This window comes from Hippocampus bargibanti, linkage group LG04, assembly GCF_051943395.1.
Source record: "Hippocampus bargibanti isolate YZ-2025 linkage group LG04, ASM5194339v1, whole genome shotgun sequence".
Taxonomy (NCBI): Eukaryota; Metazoa; Chordata; class Actinopteri; order Syngnathiformes; family Syngnathidae; genus Hippocampus; species Hippocampus bargibanti.
The window spans coordinates 29,615,940-29,640,653 of record NC_142737.1 but is presented as its reverse complement, the minus strand read 5'-3'; the positions used below and the strand labels follow the sequence as shown (position 1 = coordinate 29,640,653).

The 24,714-nt window shown below is 42.1% G+C and overlaps 1 protein-coding gene across 2 annotated transcripts in view; it reads left to right on the top strand.

Moving 5' to 3' along the window:
- The window catches only part of araf (A-Raf proto-oncogene, serine/threonine kinase), a 41,025-nt gene that overhangs the window by 15,704 nt on the left and 607 nt on the right, over positions 1–24,714 (top strand). For both annotated transcript variants that reach the window (XM_088995037.1, XM_088995038.1), the window contains exons 11-16: positions 6,861–7,037; positions 9,858–9,904; positions 10,152–10,270; positions 10,360–10,491; positions 11,978–12,112; positions 24,325–24,714. The exon at positions 24,325–24,714 is cut by the window's right edge and continues 607 nt beyond it. In XM_088995037.1, the coding sequence (XP_088851163.1) occupies positions 6,861–7,037; positions 9,858–9,904; positions 10,152–10,270; positions 10,360–10,491; positions 11,978–12,112; positions 24,325–24,465 (751 nt within the window). In that variant the 3' untranslated portion in view covers positions 24,466–24,714. The remainder of the gene's footprint in view (positions 1–6,860; positions 7,038–9,857; positions 9,905–10,151; positions 10,271–10,359; positions 10,492–11,977; positions 12,113–24,324) is intronic.

Sequence of the window (24,714 nt, the reverse complement as noted above, 5' to 3'; positions counted from 1 at the left end):
TTCGGTCTTCCTCTCAGTCTCCTGCCTGGCAGTTCAAGGCTCAGCATCCTTCTCCCGATATAGTCACTCTCTCTCCTCTGGACATGTCCAAACCATCTCAGTCTGGCCTCTCTGACTTTCTCTCCAAAGCCTCTAATATGAGTTGTCCCTCTAATGTACTCATTCCTGATCCTATCCAACCTGGTCACTCCCAATGAAAACCTCAACATCTTCAGCTCTGCTACCTCCACCTCTGCTTCCTGTCTTTTCTTCACTGGCACTGTCTCCAGTCCAAACATCATGGCTAGTCTCACCACTGTTTTATACACTTTTCCTTTCATCCTAGCTGAAACCTTCTATCACGCCTGCCATTTTCTCCAGCCGTTCCAGTCTGCTTGGACACTTCTTCACCTCTTTTCCACACTCTCCATTGCTCTGGACAGTTGACCCCAAGTACTTAAAATCTTCCACCTTCTTTATCTCTTCTCCCTGTAGCATCACTCTTGCACTTGGATCCCTCTCATTCACACACATATATTCCGTCTTGCTGCGACTGATCTTCATTCCTCTCCTTTCCAGGGCACATCTCCACATCTCTAGTTTCTCCGCCACCTGTTTCCTGTTCTCGCTACAGATCACAATGTCATCTGCAAACATCATGGTCCAAGGAGATTCTTGTCTAACATCGTCTGTCAGCCTGTCCATCACCATAGCAAACAAGAAGGGGCTCAGAGCTGACCCCTGGTGGAGTCCCACCTCCACCTTGAATTCCTCAGTCACACCAACAGCACACCTCACAACTGTCTTACAGTCATGATACATGTCTTGCACCGCTATGACATACTTTTCCGTCACTCCAGACCTACTCATGCAATTCCGCAGCTCTTCTCTGGTCACCCTGTCGTACGCTTTCTCCAGATCTACAATGCAATTCCTTCTGACCTTCTCTACTTCTCTATCAGCATTCTTAAAGCAAACACTCCATCTGTCGTACTCTTTTTTTTTTTTTTTTTTTTTTTGGCATGAAGCCTTACTGCTGCTCACAAATGTTCACATCTGCTCTTAGTCTAGCTTCAACTACTCTTTCCCAGAGTTTCATTGTATGGCTCATCAACTTTATTCCTCTGTAGTTAGGCACCAGTACACTTTGTCTCCATGCTTCAGGTATCTGTTCACCATCTAAGATCTTGTTGAATAACCCAGTCAGGAACACCACCGCCACCTCTCCAAGACACTTCCATACTTCGATTGGTAAATCATCAGGCCCGAGTGCCTTTCCCCCCTTCATCCTCTTCAGCGCCCTCCTCACTTCATCCTTGCTAATGTTTGCTACGTCTTGGTCCACAACAGTCATGTCTCCTACTCTGTGTTCCTTCTCATTTTCCTCATTCATCAATTCTTCAAAATACTCTTTCCATCTTGCCATCACACTTCTGGCACCTATTAATACATTGCCATCTCTATCCTTAATCACCCGAACCTGCTGCAGGTCCTTACCATCTGTCTCTCTGTCACGCCAGCCTGTAAAGATCAGTCTCGCCTTCCTTGCTGTCTTGTTTGGCCTTTGCCACCTTTACTTTAACCGTGCGCTGCATCTCTTTGTACTGCTGTCTACTCTCGTCCGTCCTCTCAGTGTCCCACTTCTTTGCTAACCTCTTTCTCTGTATACACTCCTGCACCTCCCCATTCCATCACAAAGTCTCCTTGTCTACCTTTCTTCCACTCGATACACCAAGTACTTTCCAACCTGTATCTCCGATTATGTTTGTTGCAGTTTGCCAGTCATCTGGAAGGACCTCTTGCGCACCCAGTGCTTGTCTTACCTCCTTCCTAAATGTCATGCAACACTCTTCCTTTTTCAACTTCCGCCATTTTGTCCTCACTTCAGCCTTTGGTTTCTTCATCTTCCTCACTGCAAGCGTCATCCTACACACCACCAACCTACGCTGTCTGGCTACACCAGACCTGGGCAAATTATGGCCCGCGGGTCACATCCGGCCCTTTGTACGTCCCTGTCCGGCCCGCGTGAGGCCAATCATAAACGCCATGAATTAAACAAAAAAATGAGTTAACTTTTATTTTGAAAAGCGTTAGGTCATTACGTATGCACGACGTAGACTACGTCTTACGTGTATATACGCGAGAGTCTTACACGGAAGTCAGTGAAGGCGATTCTGTTCGCTATGTTACCCTGAAGGCTCAAGATGTCGGCACACCCCAAGAAAAGAAAAGTTGATAACGAATGCCGTATTTTCAACAAGACATGGACTGCCAAATATTTCTTTACAGAAATTAAAGGTAAAGCAGTGTGCTTAGTCTGTGGTACACAGGTTGCTGTGTTTAAAGAATATAATTTGAATCGCCACTACACGACCAAGCATGAAGATAAATACAGAAATCTGTCTGGTGAAGAGCATGCAAGGGTGTCTGATGCATTGCTTGCAAAACTACAAACCCAACAAGGATGTTTCACTAAACTTCACACTCCCAGAGATGCAGCCGTCAGGACAAGTTATGTCATTTCTCACAAAATCGCCAGAAAAAGTAGGGCATTTTCCGACGGAGAGTTTATTAAGGAGTGTTTATTGGACTCTGCTGCGCTGATGTGCCCAGAGAAAAAGGGCGCGTTTGAGAACGTTTCACTCTCCCGACGCACTGTAACGAGGCGGATTGAGGACATCGCGGGAAACTTAGAGCTTCAGCTGAAGAACAGAGCGGCCGACTTTGACTTTTTTTCTCTGGCTTTGGATGAGAGCTGCGATGTACGTGACACCGCCCAGCTGCTCATCTTCTTACGTGGGATAACCGCAGACTTTCAAATCACGGAGGAGTTGGCAGCCATGCAGTCAATAAAAGGGACAACCACTGGTAATGACTTTTTCAGAGAGGTAAATGCATGTATGGCCATGTTAGGACTGAAATGGGACAAGCTTGCAGGTGTAACAACAGATGGTTGTCCAAATCTAATCGGGAAAAATGTTGGACTTTTAAAGAGAATGCAGGATAAAGTGACAGAAATGAACCCTGATCAGAAATTGACATTTTTGCATTGTATCATACACCAGGAAGTGTTGTGTAAGACAGTGTTAAAAATGAAACATGTCGTTGATGCTGTCACTAAAATATTTAATTTCATCAGAGCGAGAGCTTTAAATCAGACAGTTTGTTGCTTTTGTTGGAGGAAAATGAGGCTGAACATGGTGACATAAGCTATCACTGCACTGTTAGGTGGCTCAGCCTTGGCAAGGTTCTGAAAAGTGTCTGGGACCTGAGAGACCAGATTCAGGATTCTGTATTCAGAAAGGTCATGACGTCCCAGAACTTTCAGATAACAACTGGTTGGCAGACCTCGGATTCGCTGTGGATGTGACTGCACTAATGAACGAACTAAATGTCAAAATGCAGAGCAAGGGCCTTTTTGTGCATGAGATGTACAGTGCAGTGAAGGCTTTCATGAGAAAACTGCAGCTCCTCTCAAGCAAAGTGAAGGTCAACATTCTCACCCACTTGCCAACACTTAAGGAAGCCAAAAGATCAGGTGATCACCTCCAAAAGTACTCAACCACGTTAGAAACATTGCATGCAGAGTTTTCAAGGCGATTTCAAGATTTCAAAACTCTTGATAGTGAAATGCACATGGTTTCTTCTCCCTTCAACTGCAGTGTGGATGATGCACCAAGTGAAGTTCAGATGGAACTCATTGATCTGCAGTCTGACACACTTCTGGCAGATCACTTCAAGTCAGTGTCACTGCTGGACTTTTACTCCACCCTCAAAGAGGAGAATTTTCCACACCTGAGGAGGCATGCTCAGAGGATCCTAGTCCTCTTTGGATCTACCTATCATTGTGAACAGACATTCTCAGTTATGAAGTTCAACAAATCCAAACACAGATCCTCTATGACTGATGACCACCTCTCAGCTGTCCTTCGGATAGCCACTTCAGACATTCCGCCAGATTTCAATGCCCTTGTTCAAGCCCAGAACAGACTGGATTATTCTCATTGAAGAGGTAACATGAGGTGGAAAACATTACAAGTTATTGTTTGTGGAGATTAACAAGTTAAAAATAAATTGCACTGGTTCAATAATTGTTTTTCTTATTTAACCAATACACCACAATTTCACATAACCTAATATATATATTTACAGAGTGCTTTATTCTTCTGATTATCACTATCAGCTATTCGAAATATTTAATTTGAGTGTTTACAAAGAAAGAAAGTTGGTGGCCCTCTGACACAATTCAGGTTTCTCATGCGGCCTCTGATAAAAATTAATTGCCCACCCCTGGGCTACACTCTCACCAACCACGAATTTGCAGTCACTGATTTCCTTTAGATGGCGCCGTTGGCACAAAATGTAGTCTACCTGTGTGCCTCCAGTCTTATAGGTCACCCTATGTTCCTGCCTCTTCTGAAAGAAAGTATTCACAATAGCCATGTCCATTCTCTTTGCAAAGTCAACCACCATCTGTCCTTCACCGTTCCTCATCTGGAGTCCATACCTGCCCATCACCTTCTCATCATCTTTGTTTCCTGCGCCAACATGTCCATTGAAGTCTCCACCAATTACAACCCTCTCACTTCTCGGGATGTTCTGTATGACTTCATCAAAGTCCAACCAAAATTTCTCCTTCTCCGCCAGCTCACATCCTACTTGTGGGGCATACCCACAAACAACATTGAACATCACGCCTTCAATTTCTAGCTTCAGACTCATCATTCTATCTGATACTCTTTTTACTTCTAAGACATTCCTAACAAACTCCTCTTTTAAGATAACCCCAACTCCATGTCTCTTTCTGTCTTCACCATGATAGAACAACTTAAACCCTGACCCTAAGCTTCTAGCCTTGCTCCTTTTCCACCTGGTCTCCTGGGCACACAGTATGTCTACCTTCCTTCTCTGCATCATGTCAACCAGCTCTCTACCTTTACTTGTCATTGTTCCTACATTCAAATTTCCTACTCTTCGTTCTATACTCTTGCCGTTCCATTTCTCTCTTCTCCTCCGGGCACACCTCCCTCCTCTCCTTCTTCGGCCAACAGTAGTCAATTTTCCACTGGCACCCTGAAGGTCAACAGTACCAATGGCGGCCGTTGTTAACCCGAGCCTTGACCGATCCGCTATGGGATTCAGAGTTTTGATTCGCATATTTGTTTTGGCAAAAAAATTTACGTCGGATGCCCTTCCTGACACCACCCTCTGTATTTATCCGGGCTTCGGAAGGGCACAATAAGACAGTGGTTTGTGCCCCCTTGTGGCTACATTATTTTATTTACCTTTGTGATGGTCGTTAATGGCTTGATGGAATGGAGTGTCCGGTTTCCTCAGCATTAAACACTTCATGAGGAACATAGGCTTCTTTCACCATCTTGAGGAATGATCCATTGTAGGCGCTTTTTCTGTGATAATGGTATCTAGTTCTTCATCAATTGTGATCTGTTTAGCTGGGTTGATAGTTTTTTGCATCAAGTGTGCAGATGACTTGTGCGGGTTATTTGTGGAGCCTGATTGATGGGATATTTTATCCTTCCAGTCTACACTCTGCTTTTGAATTACCAAAGTTCAAACACGTGTAAATTTCACTGTTTTCTATCCATTTTCTAACCTTTCTTTGTTTTTTCTTTTATTTTTCACTTTTGTTTTTTTGGTTTAAAACTGTCATCTCCCTTGTGTGTGTGTGTGTGTGTGTGTGTGTGTGTGTGTGTGTGTGTGTGTGTGTGTGTGTGTGTGTGTGTGTGTGTGTGTGTGTGTGTGTGTGTGTGTGTGTGTGTGTGTGTGTGTTTTCTCTCACTCTCTCTGTCTGCCTGTCTCTTTAATGTTTAACCCACCCGTCTTGACCAATCACGTGGCTTGAACCGGAGATGCCATTTTGTTTTTTGGAGAACAGCCTCACTCTCTCTGTCTGTAACCCCATCCCCCACTGCTGCGTTTTTGACCAATTACGTGGTTTTAACCGACGTGGTTTTAACCGAAGACTGGGGGCGGGGAATAGAGGACAAAAACATTGGCCACCATTTTCTTGTTAGGTGAACAGGCTCGTTCATGAACGACACATCACTCATTGTGGCAGCTCCGTGTGTATCCCGAAAAATAGTTCGTATGCCAAGGTAAAATTTTCATAAATGTAACGTTCGTAAACCGAAAAGTTGGTAAGCCAAGGGGTTCGTAAGCCAAGGTCCCACTGTACAGTGAACACTCGTTTATCGCGGGAGATACGTTCCAAAAATAGCCCGCGATAGGTGAAATCCGCGAAGTACAATGTAGTCAGTAGTGTCGTTTTTTTGTAAATTTTATTTTACAATGCAAAACTGAACTGAAACAAAAAATAAAACCTATTTTTTAATAGTTTAAGGAACGGTGTTGTAAAACAATATTTTGCTGCTGCGCCTATTCGTCCTGGCTGCGCTGTAGTGTCTTTTCCTTCTGAAGGAGTCTTTTTCCGAGAGAAGAACATTGTTATCGGTATAGTTGTTGGCACTCTTTCTTTTTTTGTCTCTTTTTTTGGGAGAATAGAGAACAGCTCGTGGAGCGTTCTGTTCAAAGCCAGTGTGTTTGATTTTATTCTGCTTTGTTTGCAGTGTTGTTTGCAGTGTTGTTTCTTTTACTTTGTTTGCACATTTGCATGCTATTAATAAAAAAAAAAACATGTTTTTTTTTTCCCTGGAAAAAAAATCTGCGATGCACTGAAGCCGTGATAAGTGAACTACGAAGTAGCGAGGGATCACTGTACCTCTATTGCATTGACACTCTATACAAATGTTTGTATTGGTAGAAATTTGAACTTATCTTGCAAATTGGAACATTTTTGGTTTAAATTTGTCATGAAATTGCAATATATGTCAGTTTTCTGAACTGTAATTCCATCTCTTCAGGAAAACCCGACATGTCAACATCCTGCTGTTCATGGGTTACATGACGAAGCCCAATTTTGCCATAATCACACAATGGTGTGAAGGCAGCAGCCTGTACCGCCATCTGCACGTGTCTGAAACCAAATTTGACACTATGAGGCGGATTGATGTTGCCAGACAGACGGCACAGGGCATGGAGTAAGAATTTACCACGTTTGGCTTGACCAATACTGTTTAAATGGTGCTTATGTTTACTACAGCTGTGACAAATCAAATGACAAATATTTGTGAAATATGTTAATCTAACATTCTGGACACTCAAACGTTGAACAATGTCCCTTTTTAACAGAGGACCATCTCTCTTACTGTCCATCTCGCGCCCGCAATCAAGTTCACTTAAAGGACAACCGACATCACTTTTTTTGTTTCTCAACTGACATCAGAAAAACTTTTATAGCATCTAAAATAGCCAAGACACACAGTATGATATTTTTATTCAAATGCTAAACTCCAATAAAAATGACTTAGTGTCCAAAATATGCAAAAAAATGAGCTGCAAATTGGGCATTTTCAGAAAGTCCCGCCCCCAGTTTGTGACATCACGCCAAGACGTCTTGCATTGCTTGAGAATCAAAACAATGGCTTCAGATTCGGAGAATATGCTTTCTTGTTACTCATCCTGTTATGAATATGATTCAAATAGTTCTGAAGAGGAAAGCATACATGTTTGCAATCGATTAAATAATTTATTCCATGCCATTTTGAGGCAACATTGGGGAGAAACGATCACTAGAAAAGAGGCACAAAATGGCGACCTCCTGTGGCCACCTCCGTTTCCACAGGCTGATAAATTCCTTATATGGAGCTTTGACACCCTCTTCTGGCGGCTTTTGATTGCAACACGAGGTTTTCAGACCAAACAATACAGTAAAAAACATTGACGCGATGGAAGGACTGCTAAAATGTCTTTTTTTCGGTCAGGGGGCGTTCCTTTAGTGACGTCACGTACATACTCGTCACCAACTCAAAAACAAGACTTCCTGAATATTCAGCGCGAGTCTTAAAACGTAAAATATAGCTATATGCGGTGGAATCTTTTTAAAATACGCTCAGTAGAAGTCATTTGAAGCAATTTTACAAATTATGGACACAACTTGTCCGGAGACATCGGTTGTCCTTTAAGGAGAGTAAAATTAACTCAAATGCTGGAATTATATCCTAAGGAGTTTGGAGGCAATGTTTAACAACAGCTCCAGCATTGGTGACGAATATATAGTCACGAAACAAGTACAGGTAACATCCGACTTGCGACTAGTTTCCGTTCCGACAAAACGGTCGTAAGTCGAAATGCATTCAAAATGGCCCACGTGAGGTTTATACGACAGGATATTATACGATGTCAATCTGTTGTTTTTAAGCAACGTTTTCTATTGAATACTATTATACACCAAAATGTTGACAGTTCATTTATAAATCGTATAACTTTTAGTGTCATTTTTATCAATTTATATTTCGTATTATCGATTTTTATTTCTGTGTCGCCGCGCATGCTTTCTGCTGACCCAAATACACACGGCTGCGAGCTTTTAAAAATCCCTGCTAACGGAGAAGCCAGAAGTGGTCGCCCAACACACACGCAAGGACTGAGGCGAACGCCGAAGCAAAACATTTCTACCAGTTGCCTTTTCCCCGGCGGCGTTAGCGTCGCGGCAAACCCACCCGCTCGAGCACCGACCCCCCCCCTCCAATTACTGTGCGAGTGAGATGCTGTCAGGCTGGAGGAAATTGTCGTACGCGTTTAAGAAGCGGTTATTTTGTATCCTCATGTTGGGCAATGTTGCTCCAGCAAATAAACATCCTACTTGTTCGATATTGTCACGTTCGGATTGACAGCTGGGGGCGGGGCCACGCCTCCCCGCTTCCAATGCTGTCAATTCTTCGGTGCTCGTGTTTTACCCGATCCGAGGTCCCACCCACATCCCGTAAGTAGTATTATCTTTCGGGATTGTTCCTTTTCTGCACCACCGTAGTATGTGGGTCAGGTTTCCCTTTGCCCCCTCCCCCACTCGTCGTTTTTGGTATTCTTTATTTTTAATTATTCCCCTGGTCCTCCTTATGGGGCCAGCGCTTTGTGTTGTCTCTTAATAAATCATCCTGCACGAACCTCTGTCTCTGTTGCTTGCTCGGGGATCCAGACATTCAATTTTGCTCTCTGCCTCGTTCGGAACGTGACAGATCTAAACAAGAAGGACCATCTTGAGTCTTTATTCAACCAAATGCACTCGCTGCAGAGATCAACAGGGTTGTCGTAGCGGTGGCAGCCGTAGAATTAAAAAAAAAAAACAAGGTCTGGCAGTCGTGGTCATCAGTATGGGTGGTCGTTACTCGCGCTGGTCGTAAATCGGATGTTACCTGTATCACATATAGACTGGCAGAGTAATCTGATTGCCTTTTCGACAGTTGCCATTCCTGATAATCACATAATCAAAATCGCAACTGTAATTATCACTTCACTTTGTCTCAAAGACCAAAATATGCATAGAGTGTATAATATTTCTTGAGAGGAAAATGACGTGCTATAAATGAAGGTAAAATCTGTTGAACTTTGCAAATGCTGAGTTTCGAAAAATTCAGTTAGCTCGCAGATGATTGTTTAGAACACAGGTGTCAAAGTCAAGACTAATCTGGCCCGCCTCATCATTTTATTCGCCCTGCGAAAGCAAATCAAGCATGTCAAGTACCATGATGCTTGCTAAAGTCCGAACCAAAATTTGGAATTGTCCCATGTAAACTACAATAACAGTCATTATTTTTCACTTCAAATTTAAAAACTAATTCTTCATTAGTTTGTTGTGCGCTCTGTATGTAATATGTGGGCGGATTTAACATTCTAATGGGTTCCCCATCTTCATCACGGTTCACCGTAAGTGCAATGTGGCCCGTGGCAAAAATTGATTTTGACACCTCTGGTATAGAACTTTTTTCCATGTTAAATCAATTATGAATTTTCCCTTTCAGTTATCTTCATGCAAAGAACATTATCCATCGTGACCTGAAATCAAACAGTATCCTTTTTTTCTTGTCAAGTAGTAGTTTGTACTTAACCAAAAGCCATATTGTAGTGCTCAATATGACAGACCCTTATTCCAAACCCATTGCCAACTTCAATCGCACTTTGTTCTTTGTGTATGTTGTTAGGAACATTCCTGTGTAAAAAAAAAAAGTAATTGACCACATTACTTTGCTGTCCATCTCGCACCGTCCATACCATATTGTTTGCAAGCGGCAGTATTTCCTGAGATTGTGTTCTAGATATTTTCCTCCATGAAGGTTGGACTGTTAAAATTGGGGACTTCGGCCTTGCAACAGTCAAGTCACGGTGGAGCGGCTCTCAGCAGGTCGAACAGCCTAGTGGATCAATTCTTTGGATGGTACTTTTGTTTTAAGGTCATCCTAGGAATATTGAATGAAATAAATTATAGACAACATCACACATTGCTTTCAATTCCTTGTATTCAAGGCTCCTGAGGTGATCCGAATGCAGGACAGCAACCCATATACATTCCAGTCTGATGTATATGGCTATGGTGTCGTGCTGTTTGAGCTCATGTCGGGGACTTTACCATACTCCAATATCAACAACAGAGATCAGGTATAAATAACACTTTAGATTTTAACTGATCAAAATGTGTTGACCCAAATTGTAATGGATGTTGGATTTGTCACAATTGCTGTGAAAAAAAGCAAGGCAAGGACTGCTTTACAGATTCTAGCACAATTCGTACAAAAGATAACTCAATGTCCTTAACACAAGCAAGGACACGGCACCTAGAAGCAATGACCAACACAAGAGCTAATGCCATTCAATAGCAAGGCACAGGGAATAAAATTAGTTCACCAATATGCCAAAAAGAGCTTATATTGGCATCAGTGAAACTCATTAACAGAAAACTTTAACAACATTTTAAAAAAATTGAAATTGTTGTTTATCCTTTTTTTAATATACAGTGGTACCTCGGTTCTCGAACGCCTCACTGTTCGAACAAATCGGTTTTCGAACAAAATATTTGAGATATTCTTGCCTTGGCGTTCGAACATCAATCGGTGTTCGAACGCCAATACGGCGTGTGAGTGCGTACCTGAGAGTGGGGAGTGAGCGGCGCACGGGTGTATCGCTCTCTCCGTGACCAACTGTTGTCGCTAGTGGACGTGCTGTGTTTTGCTCTAGCGTTTAATATAGGTGTACAAAGAGTTTTAGCCCCTAATCATGCCTCCAAAGAAAGTAAGTGCTGCTTAAAGTGACAAAAGAAAAGTAGTGCGTACAACTATTGCATTTAAGAAAGAAATAATCGCAAAATATGAAGGAGGTGTGCGAGTGTCTGATCTGGCGAGGGAATACAGCATGGCGAAATCTACGATCAGAACGATATTAAAGAATAAGGAGGCTGTGAAATATAGTGATGTGACTGTGGGCGTGAGAGCAAGTGTCATTGGATAGATATTTTAAGAGAAAAGAACATCCTGTAGCCGAGTCATCCGTCGCTGTCACGTTCCGAGCGAGAGTGACGGCAGCTGACTCGTCGGAACGTAGTGGAATGTTTGGGATCCCAAAGCAGACACGTACTACCCAAGCAGGATGTTTATTCACAAATAAAAGAAAACACAGCGAGTAAGAAGGCAGGGGGTGATCCGACCCGCTTACTACGCCAAAAAGCAAATGGCACACGAAGGTGCAAAATTACGCAATCCCGGAAGATGACATAAATTTACGGGACGCGGGGAAAATACCTCGGACCGGATAGACTCGCGCATCGAAGGAAGAGTTCAGGCACGGTGGCGAGTTGAGTCAATCATCCGGCATTGGCGAGGTGATCGCGAACCATATAAATGCCCCGTGTCCGTGATTAGAGAATGACAGCGGGTGGAGAACGGCCGGGAGAGGCAGCCCCCCCCCCCCCCCCCCCCCCGCTGTCAACTCGCAAGTGACAGCAGGAGCAAAGAGGTGGTTTCGGTGTTCGAAAAAAAACGCTTTTCGAACAGGGTCCTGGAACGAATTATGGTCGAGAACCGAGGTACCACTGTACTACAATTCTTGGATCACGATATTGATTCATTTGGTTATTTCTTCCTCTCTGCAGATAATCTTTATGGTGGGACGTGGTTACTTGTCCCCAGACCTCAATAAACTCTATAGTACCTCACCCAAGTCAATGAAAAGGCTGATCATTGACTGCCTGAAGTTCAAACGGGATGAGAGGCTCTTGTTCCCACAGGTAACAAGTCTGTGGTTTTCATGATAAAAAATTGGAAGTAATAATGCCTCCACCGTCCATCACAAGTCAAATGCAAATGTCTTTTTTTTTAAGGGTGGTGTCACTGCTCGGCACTTTGTCATCCTCATGTTCTGAGCCAGTCCTTTATTTATAACTTGTTGCTGTAGGGCTGTCAGTCATACAGAGTAATGTAAATTCCAGTGGGGTGGGATTTGGATTTTTGGTGTGACTATTGCATTGCTGACTGAATAGTGCAGGGGTCGGGAACCTTTTTGACTAAGAGAGCCATAAAAGTAAAATATTTAGAAATGTTTGTGAGCCACAACACCCGCGCGCGAGCTCAGGCGCGCGCACGCACGCACGCACGCACGCACGGTCACTTTTCAACAAAATGTCAATGTATTATTTAAAATAACTTTGTGATAGTACTCACCGTTAACATGAATGTTTTTCCGTTCCTCATGATTGGTAAAAATCCAGGCAAACAATCGGAAGGAAAGTCATCTTGCTGGGTCCATAAGCAAAGTTACTGCAAGCTAGCCTGCACAGAGTGCATTAGCTGCCACACTTGCTGCGCAACATATTTCTCACAGAAGTATATTGATGCTAACGTTAACATGGGGCTTGTTAAAATGTCACTGACATGCGACTGTTTCATCGATGGTATTGTTTTATTGCAAATTAGAATCAGGACCTTTTCTCTCCACAAAGGCGAATCAGCCCGAATAAAGTGTACTTTGTTTTTACTCGTCAGGCTCATTTAAATGGGCCGTTTACCTGTTTCAACTGACGGCCAGTATCATCCAATCAAAATTGCGCTTTCTGCCAACCTAGGTCAGTGTCATCCAATCAAAATTGCGCTTTCCGCCAACTGCAGCCCCAACAGAAAATGAACAGGAAAAAAAGTGAGAATATGTATTTAGATTTATCGGAGAGCCATATGCAATCATCAAAAGAGCCATATATGGCTCACGAGCCAGAGGTTCCCGACCCCCGGAATAGCTCGTGACTGCTTTTGGACATAAAACACATACCTAGAAAACAAATACAGACGTTGCCCAATTTACGAATATTCGAATTACGAACACTACAGACGAACAGTTTGGCTGGTACAGTATGTCGAAAAATGTTCGGACAGAGATGCTGTAAGTTAGATTTTGTATTGGGCACCTTTTTCCGGCTCGCTTGCATTGACTGTGTACTGTGCTTCACGCACGCACACAGACACATTAGAGTTTCAAAGGCTGGATGTTAACGCGGCGGACACCAAGGCTGACCAATCAGCTATGCTGAAAAGTGTTGCCAACTAGTTCAGGTCCCGATCCGCTGCACTCGCTTACGATTAGCTGTGTGGAGTATATTGGTGGGGAGGAAGTCCCTCTTCCCAGTTGACGCTCCAGGAAGACGCGATGCATTACAAAAAGTAATCTTATGCAGTAATGGCTTACTGAAGATCCTTGTTACCCAAGGATATATGTCGTCGTACTACAGTAGGTGTGAATTTATTTTACGACTGTTAGAGCGGCTGTGTTCTGACTTAAAAATACATTCCATACAAAATATAGCACTTAACCAACTTGCAATCAAATTCACCTTACGAACGACCGCTCAGAACGTTTCTCGTTCGTAAGGTGGGGAGCGTCTGTAATTCTAAAGGTTGAGAGTGTTCAATGAACAGTAATTAAGGGAATTCACTTTACAAACACATTGTAAACATTTTATTTTGTTAAACCTCTCATCTCATCTCATCTCATTTTCCGTACCGCTCATTCCTCATTAGGGTCGCGGGGGCCGCCGGAGCCCATCTCAGCTGTCTTCGGGCACGAGGCGGGGGACACCCCGAATTGGTTGCCAGCCAATCGCAGGGCACACAAAGACGTACAACAGTCACTCTCACACTCATACCTAGGGACAATTTGGAGTGGTCAATCTGCCTGCCATGCATGTTTTTGGAGTGTGGGAGGAAACCGGAGGACCCGGAGAAAACCCACGCGGGTCCGGGGAGAACATGCAAACTCCACACAGGGAGGCCGGACCGGGATGCGAACCGGCGACCTCTGCACTGTGAAGCCGGTGTGCTAACCACTCGACTACCGGGCCGCCATTTTTTGTTAAACCTCCGTTTCATATATAGGTAACATCCGACTTACGACCGGGTTCCGTTCCGACAAAACAGTCTTAAGTCAAACGGTCGTAAGTCGAAATGCATTCAAAATCACTGACGCGAGATTTATACGACAGAATAGTATATGATGTCAATCTGTTGTTTTTAAAGGACAACCGACATCACTTTTGTTTCCTAACTGACATCAGAAAAACGTTTTATAGCATCTAAAATACCCGAAACACGCAGTATGATATTTTTTATCAAATGCAAAACACCAATAAAAATGACTTAGTGTCCAAAATCTGAAAAATAATGAACCCAGAAGTGGCCAGTTTCAGAAGGTCCCGCCCCCTTATTCGTGATGTCACCCCAAGACATCTTACCTTGCTGGAGAATCAAAACAATGGCTTCAGATTCTGAGAATATGCTTTCTTGTTACTCATCCAGTTATGAATATGATTCAAATAGTTCTGAAAAGGAAAGCATACGTTTGCAATCGATTAAAGAATTTATTCCGTGTCATTTCGAGGCAATAGGGGGGGAAATGTAGCACCACCCGTTTCCACAGGCTGATTAATTCCTTACACGGAGCTTTGTCGCCCTCTTCTGCCTCTTTTTGGTGCAACACGAAGTTTTCAGACCAAACAAGTACAGCAAAATGCATTGACGTGATGGAAGGACTGCTACAATGTGTCCTTTTTTCGGTCAGGGGCGTTCCTTCAGTGACATAGGGTGAGGACTCGTCACCAACTCAAAAACAAGACTTCCGGAATATTAAGCGCGAGTCTTCAAACGTAAAATACAGCTATATGCGGTGGAATCTTAATACGCTCAGTAGAAGTCATTTGAAACCATTTTACAAATTATGGACACAATTTGTCCGGTGACGTCGGTTGTCCTTTAAAGAACGTTTTCTACTGAATACTATTATATACCAAAATGCTTACAGTTCAATTATAAATCTTACAACCTTTAGTGTCATTTATCATTTTATATTTCGTATTATCGATTAAGATAAATGAGGCATGCTGAATGTTGAGCGGATCTGGCAATGCAGCCACAACGCTACATATGGTCCTTTGATAGCGATTAAAAATAGTTCTTATACAACGCTGAGAAGGGGTTGCTCTCTGTGCTCCGGCAAATAAACATCCTGCTTGTTCAATCGAAACAAGACGGACCATCTCGAGTCTTTATTCTATTGATAGGTTTGAATATTACAAGCTAATATTAGCATTAAGTTACCTTTATTTTTTTACGATTATGAACGGAATTAAATATTTACCTTGTTGCGCAATGTTGTAACCTAACAATTGCCGTGTTCGTTGTGAGAGGGATGACCAAAAAAGCCGGCAAGTTACTCACAGATAATTTATTCCTAACTATTTGATCTAATACAGAATTCTGTGTCTCAGCTCACTGACACAGAAAATATTCGTGTGCCCTCAACTCAGTAAGAGAGACCAAAGACTGAGGCGGAGGAGCCCACATTTAAAAGTGTACCACATGCATATTCAAACTTGGCCCACACAAAGAAATTAAGCCTCCCATTTGATCCTTCCGGGGATCTGGTTCGCGTCTCTGTTCCCAAGGTATTTCCCGACCTCCAAGCAGGGTGGAAAGTAGATCAAAAGTTGCGTCCTGCTGAGTCAGTGTTCGGTCACTTCCTTTCATTGCCATTGTCCAGCGTTTGGCCATGTTGTCATTTCACACTTCCTTTGTGTCTGCCAGCCAGCTCCCCTTCTATCTCCTGGCTCCTGAAACATATGTCTCCAACCAAACACTACCTCTTTGTTCTGTTATCTATCTATTACAAGCAAAGCAATATTTATACTGATTAAATTTTCTATTTTAATGTTTATCTTGAGCAATGTCTAATATGGCTAAATAAATGTATATTTCCTTCACTATCAAATGCATCGCAAACACGCTGCAGATCTCAATAGCGTTGCCGGGCTGCCACCATAGCGGCAAAATGGCGGGTGGTCGTAACTCACACCGGTCGTAAATCGGATGTTATCTGTATATGTCACATCGGCCCCACATAACGTCACATCCGCCGCTCTTAATAAAAGCTCTCCCAAACAGCGGCAGCGCTCTCTTGCCCCTAACATCACTGTTGGTGCAGGCCAGTTCCATTTGGTTCCTGCTTGATTTATCCATCCAATAAATAATTATCCTTCAATTACGATTTGGACCCAACAGTAATAATCATAAAAATCATATTTAACTTTTGAATGTTATATTCTTGTCAAAATGAGCATCTTGTTGTTGACAAATGTCATTGTTCTTAACAGTGTTGGGAATTTTGACACTGTAATTTTTAGAAATGTCTTTTTCTAAACAATAATTGTGTGACTAACTCAATTACTGCCTTTGAACATTTTAGTTACCAATGCTTTGTCTCATTAGTTACTCAGAAAATACATTTTTTTATTAGGTTCAATCTATAGTGTCAAATATATGTGTAATAACTGAATAAAAAATTGCAACATGCATCGAAATGTATAAAAATTAAATATTGAAGATAAGTAAAGAAACTCGCTCCATTTAAGAGCCCAAGTGAAACCCATAACCCTGAGGTCAATTAATACAAGCCCGTACTAATGCTGCATGAGGCTAGAAACGTGCATGTGCCAGAGACAGTGCATAAACGTTAGAAACGTGCATGCGCCAGAGTAGACAAACATTTGTTCAGGCCCGTGCAGCCACACGCTACGCAAACTCTGGTATGTGCACAGTTGAGCATGCAATTGCTTCTTGGGTGCTCTGTAACAAGGAAGTAGTTTGTTTTTTTTTGCAATGCAGCCTTCACACGTGATTGGATTGTATTGGATTGGATTGGATTTGCCTTTATTGGTCTCGCAGTGGAGAAATTTACATTTCACAGCAGCAAAGTGATGAAAGAAATGAAAGTAGAAAAGCAAAACACAGGAGCTGCTGGAAAGGCAGCCACTCTCGTGGCGCCGTCTTGAAGTCAAAAGAACAAAAAAAACACCAGATTCAATAGAATAAAATTCATACATAGCCAGAAGAACACATCAGTGACACATTAGACCTCTTCAAAATTGACCCTTTCTTCAAACTTATGGAAACTGATATTATTCCCATTCTCCAAAGTCTAAATTAGCTAAATATACCAGTTATTGTGATCTTGGACCTTGGCTATGCCTGCCTCAAGAGTCATGTAATTTTATTGTTGACGTTTTTCAAAAGCGCTGCAAAATTTGGGATATTATGTCCTTATTTTCATTGTAGCTTTCCACAGGTTGATGCTATAGCATTGAAAGTGGTACCAAATGAAAGTCTCAAAGTTAGAGAAAGGAAAACATATAGACAAACAGATGTATTTTAGATTATACCGAGGGGAGGCCACGCCATGCATCTATGGCCTGTTCGGCGGAAAGGTCAGTGCTGTTGAAAAATACATAAAGAAGGGTTCTCCCTCAGACCCATTGTTTGTAGCATTGACTCCTCTACATACAATGTAGCCAAATATTTAAAAATTATCTTAGCTCCGTTGGTTGGTAACACAGAATATCACGTAGAGAACATCACAGGGTTTGTAGAGAGGATCAAAGACCTCATATTGGACCTGAGGAAACATTGGCATCTTTACGTCTGTCCCAACCCCAGCAGCAGTCTCAGTGGTGAGGACGAGACTGCTGGCGGACGTTTCTCTGCTTGATAGAACCAAACTTAAACCGAACCACATCTGCTAATTATTTGAAATCTGCCTTAATACAGTAAAGTCTCGTTATATCGATATTCAAGGGAGTCCGAAAAAATATCGATATAACCGGGACTATCGATATATCCGATCCTGCGCCGAACTGCATTAAACAAAAGCCGCCAAAAGAGGGCAGCCAAGCGCCATATAAGAAACGGAGCTGGCCATTAGCTCCCTTGATGTTCCCCCAATGTTGCCTCAAAATGGCACATATAATTCTTTAATGATTGTAAACATGTATGCTTTAATCTTCAGAACTACAGTGTATTTGAAACGTATTCATAACTGGATGTGTAACAAGAAAGCATATTATCCGAATCTGAAGCCATTGTTTGGATTCACAAGTAATGCAAGACGTCTTGGCGTGAAGTCATTTTTATTTGCATTTGAATAAAAAGTGACATCGGCTGTCCTTTAATACACAGTATGGAATGTTAATAATTTTCTAAATCATCGCGCTTCAGCAGACAAAACAAGAAACATTGTTGCAAAAAACGATTGCATTCATATACAGTACAGTGGGCATGTACATAACACAACAGGGAAACTGCAACGCTTACATCTTACTGTATTATGTATACAATTTAAAAAAGTCATCAATCTTCTTCTGCTTCCCATTTTTACCTTTTAACACAAACACTTCAATCTCGTCTGCTACACACGAGCTCGCGTCTGAAAATGAAAATGGCTCTGCGACACGGGTGCTGGGCACGTAACCAAGTCACCTGACCAAGTCGACCAATGGCGCGACTGATGGCGTGACACAGTAACCAAGACACGTGACCAAGTTGACCAATGGCGCGACCGATGGCGTGTCACGTGACAAAGTCACACGGCCAAGTCGACCAATAGCGCGACCGATGGCGGCTCATGTGACCAAGTCGACCAATGGCGCGACCGATGGCGGCTCACGTAACAAGACACGTGACCAAGTTGACCAATGGCGCGACGGATATATCGATATAAACAACAAAAATGGCCGGCGGGGGATGAAAAGGAGCACCGTAATAACCGGATTATCGTCATAACCGGGTATCGTACTAAACGGTACTAATTATACATAAAAAGACTAGAAATGTGCAAGGGAAATGAAAATAGTATCGCAATAAGCGGTATTATCGATATAACCGATATCGATATAACGAGACTTTACTGTACTACGTATTTTCAATTTAGGGAGAAATTTTACAAACAAATTCATGGTTGTGCTATGGGCTCACCAGTTTCACCCATAGTGGCTAATCTGTACATGGAAGAGATGGAGACACAGGCCCTCACATCCTTCCCGGGGACAAAACCTAGACACTGGTTTAGATATGTGGACGATACTTTTGTCATAATTAAAAAACAAGAAATTCAATCCTTCACAGATCACCTCAACTCGCTAGACATCAACATTAAATTTACTCGTGAGGACATTAAAGAACCAACTAGCCTTTTTGGATTGCAAAGTAATTATAAAAGAGGACAAAGCGCTAAAAACAGAAGTCCTTAGGAAGGCTACGCACACTGACCAATACTTAATTTTCGATTCTAACCACCCTTTACAACACAAACTAGGAGTTTTCAGAACCCTCCAGCATAGGGCTAAACTAATACCAACAATCGTTCAAGGTAGAGAAAAGGAGTCAAAACATATCAGGAGAGCACTCACAAACTGTGGGTACCCTCAGTGGTCATTTAACAAATATCAGAAAAAAAGAATAGGGAATGAAACCAAAAATTCTGAAGATACAAAAAGGAGAGGAGTAGCAGTACCTTACATTGCAGGAGTTTCTGAAAAAACTACAGAGTCCTTTGGCAACACAAAATTCCTACTTATTTCAACCCGATAAACACTTTAAGGCAAAAATTAGTGCATCCAAACGATAGGCTGCCAAATGAAGTAATGTAGTTTATTCAATACATTGTAAGAATGAAAATTCTAAAGAGCAGTACATTGGGGAGACTACACAAATTCTCAAAAAAAGACTATCAACATCGCAGTGGGAGTCGAAGTGGGCCTCAATCGGCAGTACATATGCACCTAAAAGCTAGCAATCACTCACTTGACGACAATGAGGTTAAAATTTTAGCGAAAGATAACTTCTATGCTTCTATGCTTCTCAGCTATGATAGGTCCCTGCTCTCAGGTTGGGGGGAGCAGATGACTACTCCCTGCAGCTGCTCCACTGATAGTTCCTGTCGTTCTGACTAACGACTGGCCTGATTGCCCCATTTCGACCGGTATCACCTCATCAGTATTACTAATCCTATGTTGCCTAAGCAGGCTATTGTATGAACGATCCAAATTGAACCTCACTCCACCAAACCGGTTTAATGAAGGATTTAGTTGTTTTATGAAAATCGCTTCTTTTACTCCCCTTTCAAACCATCTATGTTCTTTCGCTAAGATTTTAACCTCATTGTCGTCAAATGAGTGGTTGCTAGCTTTTAGGTGCATATGTACTGCCGATTGAGGCTACTAGTAAGACTTTAGTTTGCTGACGAAGTTTCTTCTGAAAGAAGTACAGATGACTGCTGAAGAAACCTTTTCATAGAGAAACTTGAGAGTTACAGGAAAGGCAAGCCAGTGTTTCCTGTGATCAAGGCAGTTACAGTTCTCACATACCTGGTAGGGCCAGAGTCTCACTTTCTGTTTGATGCTCTTCGAGTAAAATGTGACTGGCTCACTACTCCTGCTGACACCTGGGAAGACAATGACAGCTACATGAATGCACAGAAGTTTGTGAGGTCAGTGAAAGTGACCAATGATGTGGCTGAGAGAGGTGTGAAACTAATGAGTGACTTTGCAACTCAGATCACAACTGATCCAGAGCAAAGAAGCTGCTTACTACAAGTTGTGGAGTACCACAGGAATAAATTTGACAGTTTCAAAAAAGCCACATTGAACAAGTGATAATACAAGTATTATTAACATCCTATCTGACAGTTTCTTATGCAATATGTGTCAGTGCAGTGCTATCATACTACCAAACTGATTTTTTTGTAGTGTCCCAGCTGTTTGTGCATTAAAATTAGCTACAATTTACACAGGTGTTTTATTGTGCTTCCCACCATATTCAAGAAAATTGTATTAGCCTTCATTTGGTACCACTTTCAATGCTATAGCATCAACCTCTGGGAAGCTGCAATGAAAATAAGGACATAATATCCCAAATTTTGCAGCATTTTGGAAAAACTTTAACAATAAAATTACATGGCTCTTGAGGTAGGCATAGCCAAGGTCCGAGATCACTGGTATATTTAGCTAATTTAGACCTTGGAGAATGGGAATAATATCAGTTTCCATATGTTTGAAGAAAAGGTCAATTTTGAAGAGGTCTAGTGACACATGAATGACCAAGTTTGAATACAAAGCAAGGTTTTTCTAAACTTTAATAGATTGCATTTTCTTTTGCCACGAACTAAACAAGAGTGATTGTCACAGATAGCACTTGACATACTGAGATTAATGGCCTTTTCATTCAGATGATATGTAAAAAGCTCCAAAACACCAACATTTTTATTTGTTCCTATTTTGTCCATGAATATCGAGCTAGACCAGGGGTGGGCAAACTTTTTGACTCGCGGGCCGCATTGGGTTCTAAAATTTGACAGAGGGGCCGGGCCAGGAGCATTTGGAGGGAGTGTTTGGGCCGGAAATACTCCGAACAAGTTATGTCCATAATTTATAAAATCACTTCAAATGACTTCGACTGAGCGTATTTTACAAAGATTCCACAGCATATAGCTATAGTTTACGTTTTAAGACTTGCGCTGAATATATGAAGTCTTGTTTTCGAGTTGATGACGATCCCCATGTGACGTCACGTTTGGACCGCCCCTGACCGAGAAAGCGACATACAATGCATTTTGGGTACTTTGTTTGGTCTGAAAACTTTGTGTTGATCTGTGTTGATGGCGAAATTAGAAGGAAAACACATAAATAAAGCGATGGTGAATCGTTGTGTGTTGCACCAAGACTACTATTTGATATTCGCTGACACAAATTCCCAGCTGACAAATCAGCCCATTTCCAACGGAGCTTGGGCGCAATCTTCTGCTTTTTCTGGGTGCTACATTGCTGTCATTGACGGCTCGAATTGATATGGGAGGACTCCTAGAATCAATTGCAAACATTTATGCTTTCCTCTTCAGAAGAACAAGAACAAGAAAACATCTTCTCCGAATCTGAAGCCATTGTTTTGATTCTCGAGCAAGGCAAGACGTCTTGGCGTGACGTCACGAATAGAGGGGTGGGACCTTCTGAAACTGACCATTTCCGGATTCATTTTGAAGTCATTTTTATTGGTGTTTTTCATTTAACTAAAAATATCAGCCTGCCTGATTTGGGTATTTTAGATGCTATAAAACGTTTTTCTGATGTCAGTGGGAAACAAAAACAAAAAATGGTGCCGGTTGTCCTTTAAATGTAGTATGTACAAACCTCATAGCACAGTAAAAACACTACAACCCAATTTATTAACTGTCTTTCAAATGTGAAAAATATCCCTGATCAGTTAATAAATTTGTCTCAAGGAATATGGCGTTTACATACTATTTCGCAGATACTTGGAGGAGGAAATGGAAATAGATTAAAATAACATATGCACTGTGATTTATCAAGATTGCGTCTGTTTTTAAGTTTCCATCGAAGGGGCAAAGAAATCAACATTTATTGAAAAATGGAATCACTTTCAACATTCAAAACATATTATTACATAACGAAATATTCAAGCTCAATAATACCTACTTGTGTTAAATTCCGCCAAATCATAGATGGTTTGTCCTGACCGCGCGCTCAACAAACTCCTCACTGACGCTCTCGCCGTCACGCGCTAACAATACACGTGTACCGTCGCCGAGCACACAAACAGACTACCTGCAGTTGAAATTTGCATACTCGGCTCGGCAGCCAATCAGAAGCCTGCTTCTTTCTTCCAGACTTTCGCAAGCGTTACAAAGTCGTGCAATTGCATGTCATTTTCCAAAATAGATGCACAGAACCTCAAACTAGAAGAAAGATTCAAAAGAAGCTAACAACATATGTGACGCTACAAAACGTAAATTTACATTAAACCGTGACTGTAAAGTGTACGTGAGACTTATGAAAGGGGCTTAATGGCTCGTAGGAATCAATGCAAACGTTGCATTGTGCACCACAATGACAATCGACTACTGTAGCAAAATTTACAGCCATGCGCATTTGATGTAAATTAAGCAAGGTAGCATTTGAAGTTGGTGCATTCTTGATTTAAAAAAAAAAAACTTTATACTTTGTGACAATGTTTCTTATTGGGATTGGTCTCATTTTGCTTCAAGTTGGGAAAAATGGGGCAGGCAACTTTTCAGTTATCTGCCCTGTTGTTCGCTAGCTTTTTGTCATGAGTTTTAGACACTGTTTGTACTATAATTTGGGCAAGTTCGGCGGGCCGGATTGAAAAGACTAACGGGCCGTATGTGGCCCGCGGGCCGTAGTTTGCCCATGCCTGAGCTAGACAAAGGGTGTCAAACTAATTTTTTGCCGCGGACCACATTGTAGTTACTGTTTCCAAGGGCCGTTATGAATTTGGGCAAATCATTGGAATGTTTTGCTTTCGTGGCCGAATAAAATATCTCTCTCTCTCTCTCTCTCTCTCTCTCTCTCTCTGTCTCTCTGTCTCTCTGTCTCTCTGTCTCTGTGTGAGTGTGTGTGTGTGTGTGTGTGTGTGTGTGTGTGTGTGTGTGTGTGTGTGTGTGTGTGTGTGTGTGTGTGTGTGTGTGTGTGTGTGTGTGTGTGTGTGTGTGTGTGTGTGTGTGCGTGTGTGCACGTAGTTTACTTAAACATTCTTATTTCAGTCTGACATCAACTTTCACCCTTCTACCTCATACCTGATAGGCCTGTTTGAAGTGATGTCGTACTCCCGGGTTTCGGCACCAAATAATGATGGGTTAAAAATGATGATTCTCTCTGCTGTCTACAAGATTAAAATAAGCTTTTTTTGTTCAACACCTTGGTCCCTGCTGATTTTACTACCATCTTCTAACACCGTGAAGAGCCATGATCCAGAGTGAATCATCATTTTTAACCCATCACTATGACTGATGGCTGCACCACAAGCAGTGACCTACTAACCATATTGCTTATTGAGCGTGGACAGCAATGTTTTACTGTAATACGGTAATACTGTTTGCCATCAGCTATTAGAATTCGATGCAGAATACAGAAACACGACTGAGCTGTTGAAATCGCGGCACTTTGTACTCATGCAACATGTTGCGTAATAAACAATGGCGCTGCTTCTAAAATTCATGTACCAGTAGTTTAAAAATGCATTGTTATTCCCAACGTTGGTATTTGGTAGTTTCATACCTTATGTTGCTGATTTACATATTTTTGTTCTCCCCCATCAGATCCTTGTAGCCATTGAGCAAGTACAGGACCTGTTGCCAAAAATTGAACGCAGTCGTTCTGAGCCCTCTCTCCATCGAGCTGTCCATGATGAGGACCTGAACCCTCTCCTGTTCCATACCACTAGGCTGATGCCACTCTAAGATTCCTTCAGCACTAGGTCAGAAAGGATGTACCCCTTTCTGAAACCACAGCATTCCAGTCCCTCTGAGAGGCTTCAACTGCTTCTGGTGCAGAATTTCATCACAAACTTTCCTGAGCCTTGGAGCTCCAGCACCCGGTAACACACTGCAGGAAATATCTTCAGGTCTTGAGTTCCTTTTTTAAATTGTTCCAATGATGAACAGCTTGTTCAGTCAGTTGATATGTTTGCTTCTTAGTCGGCAAGTTAT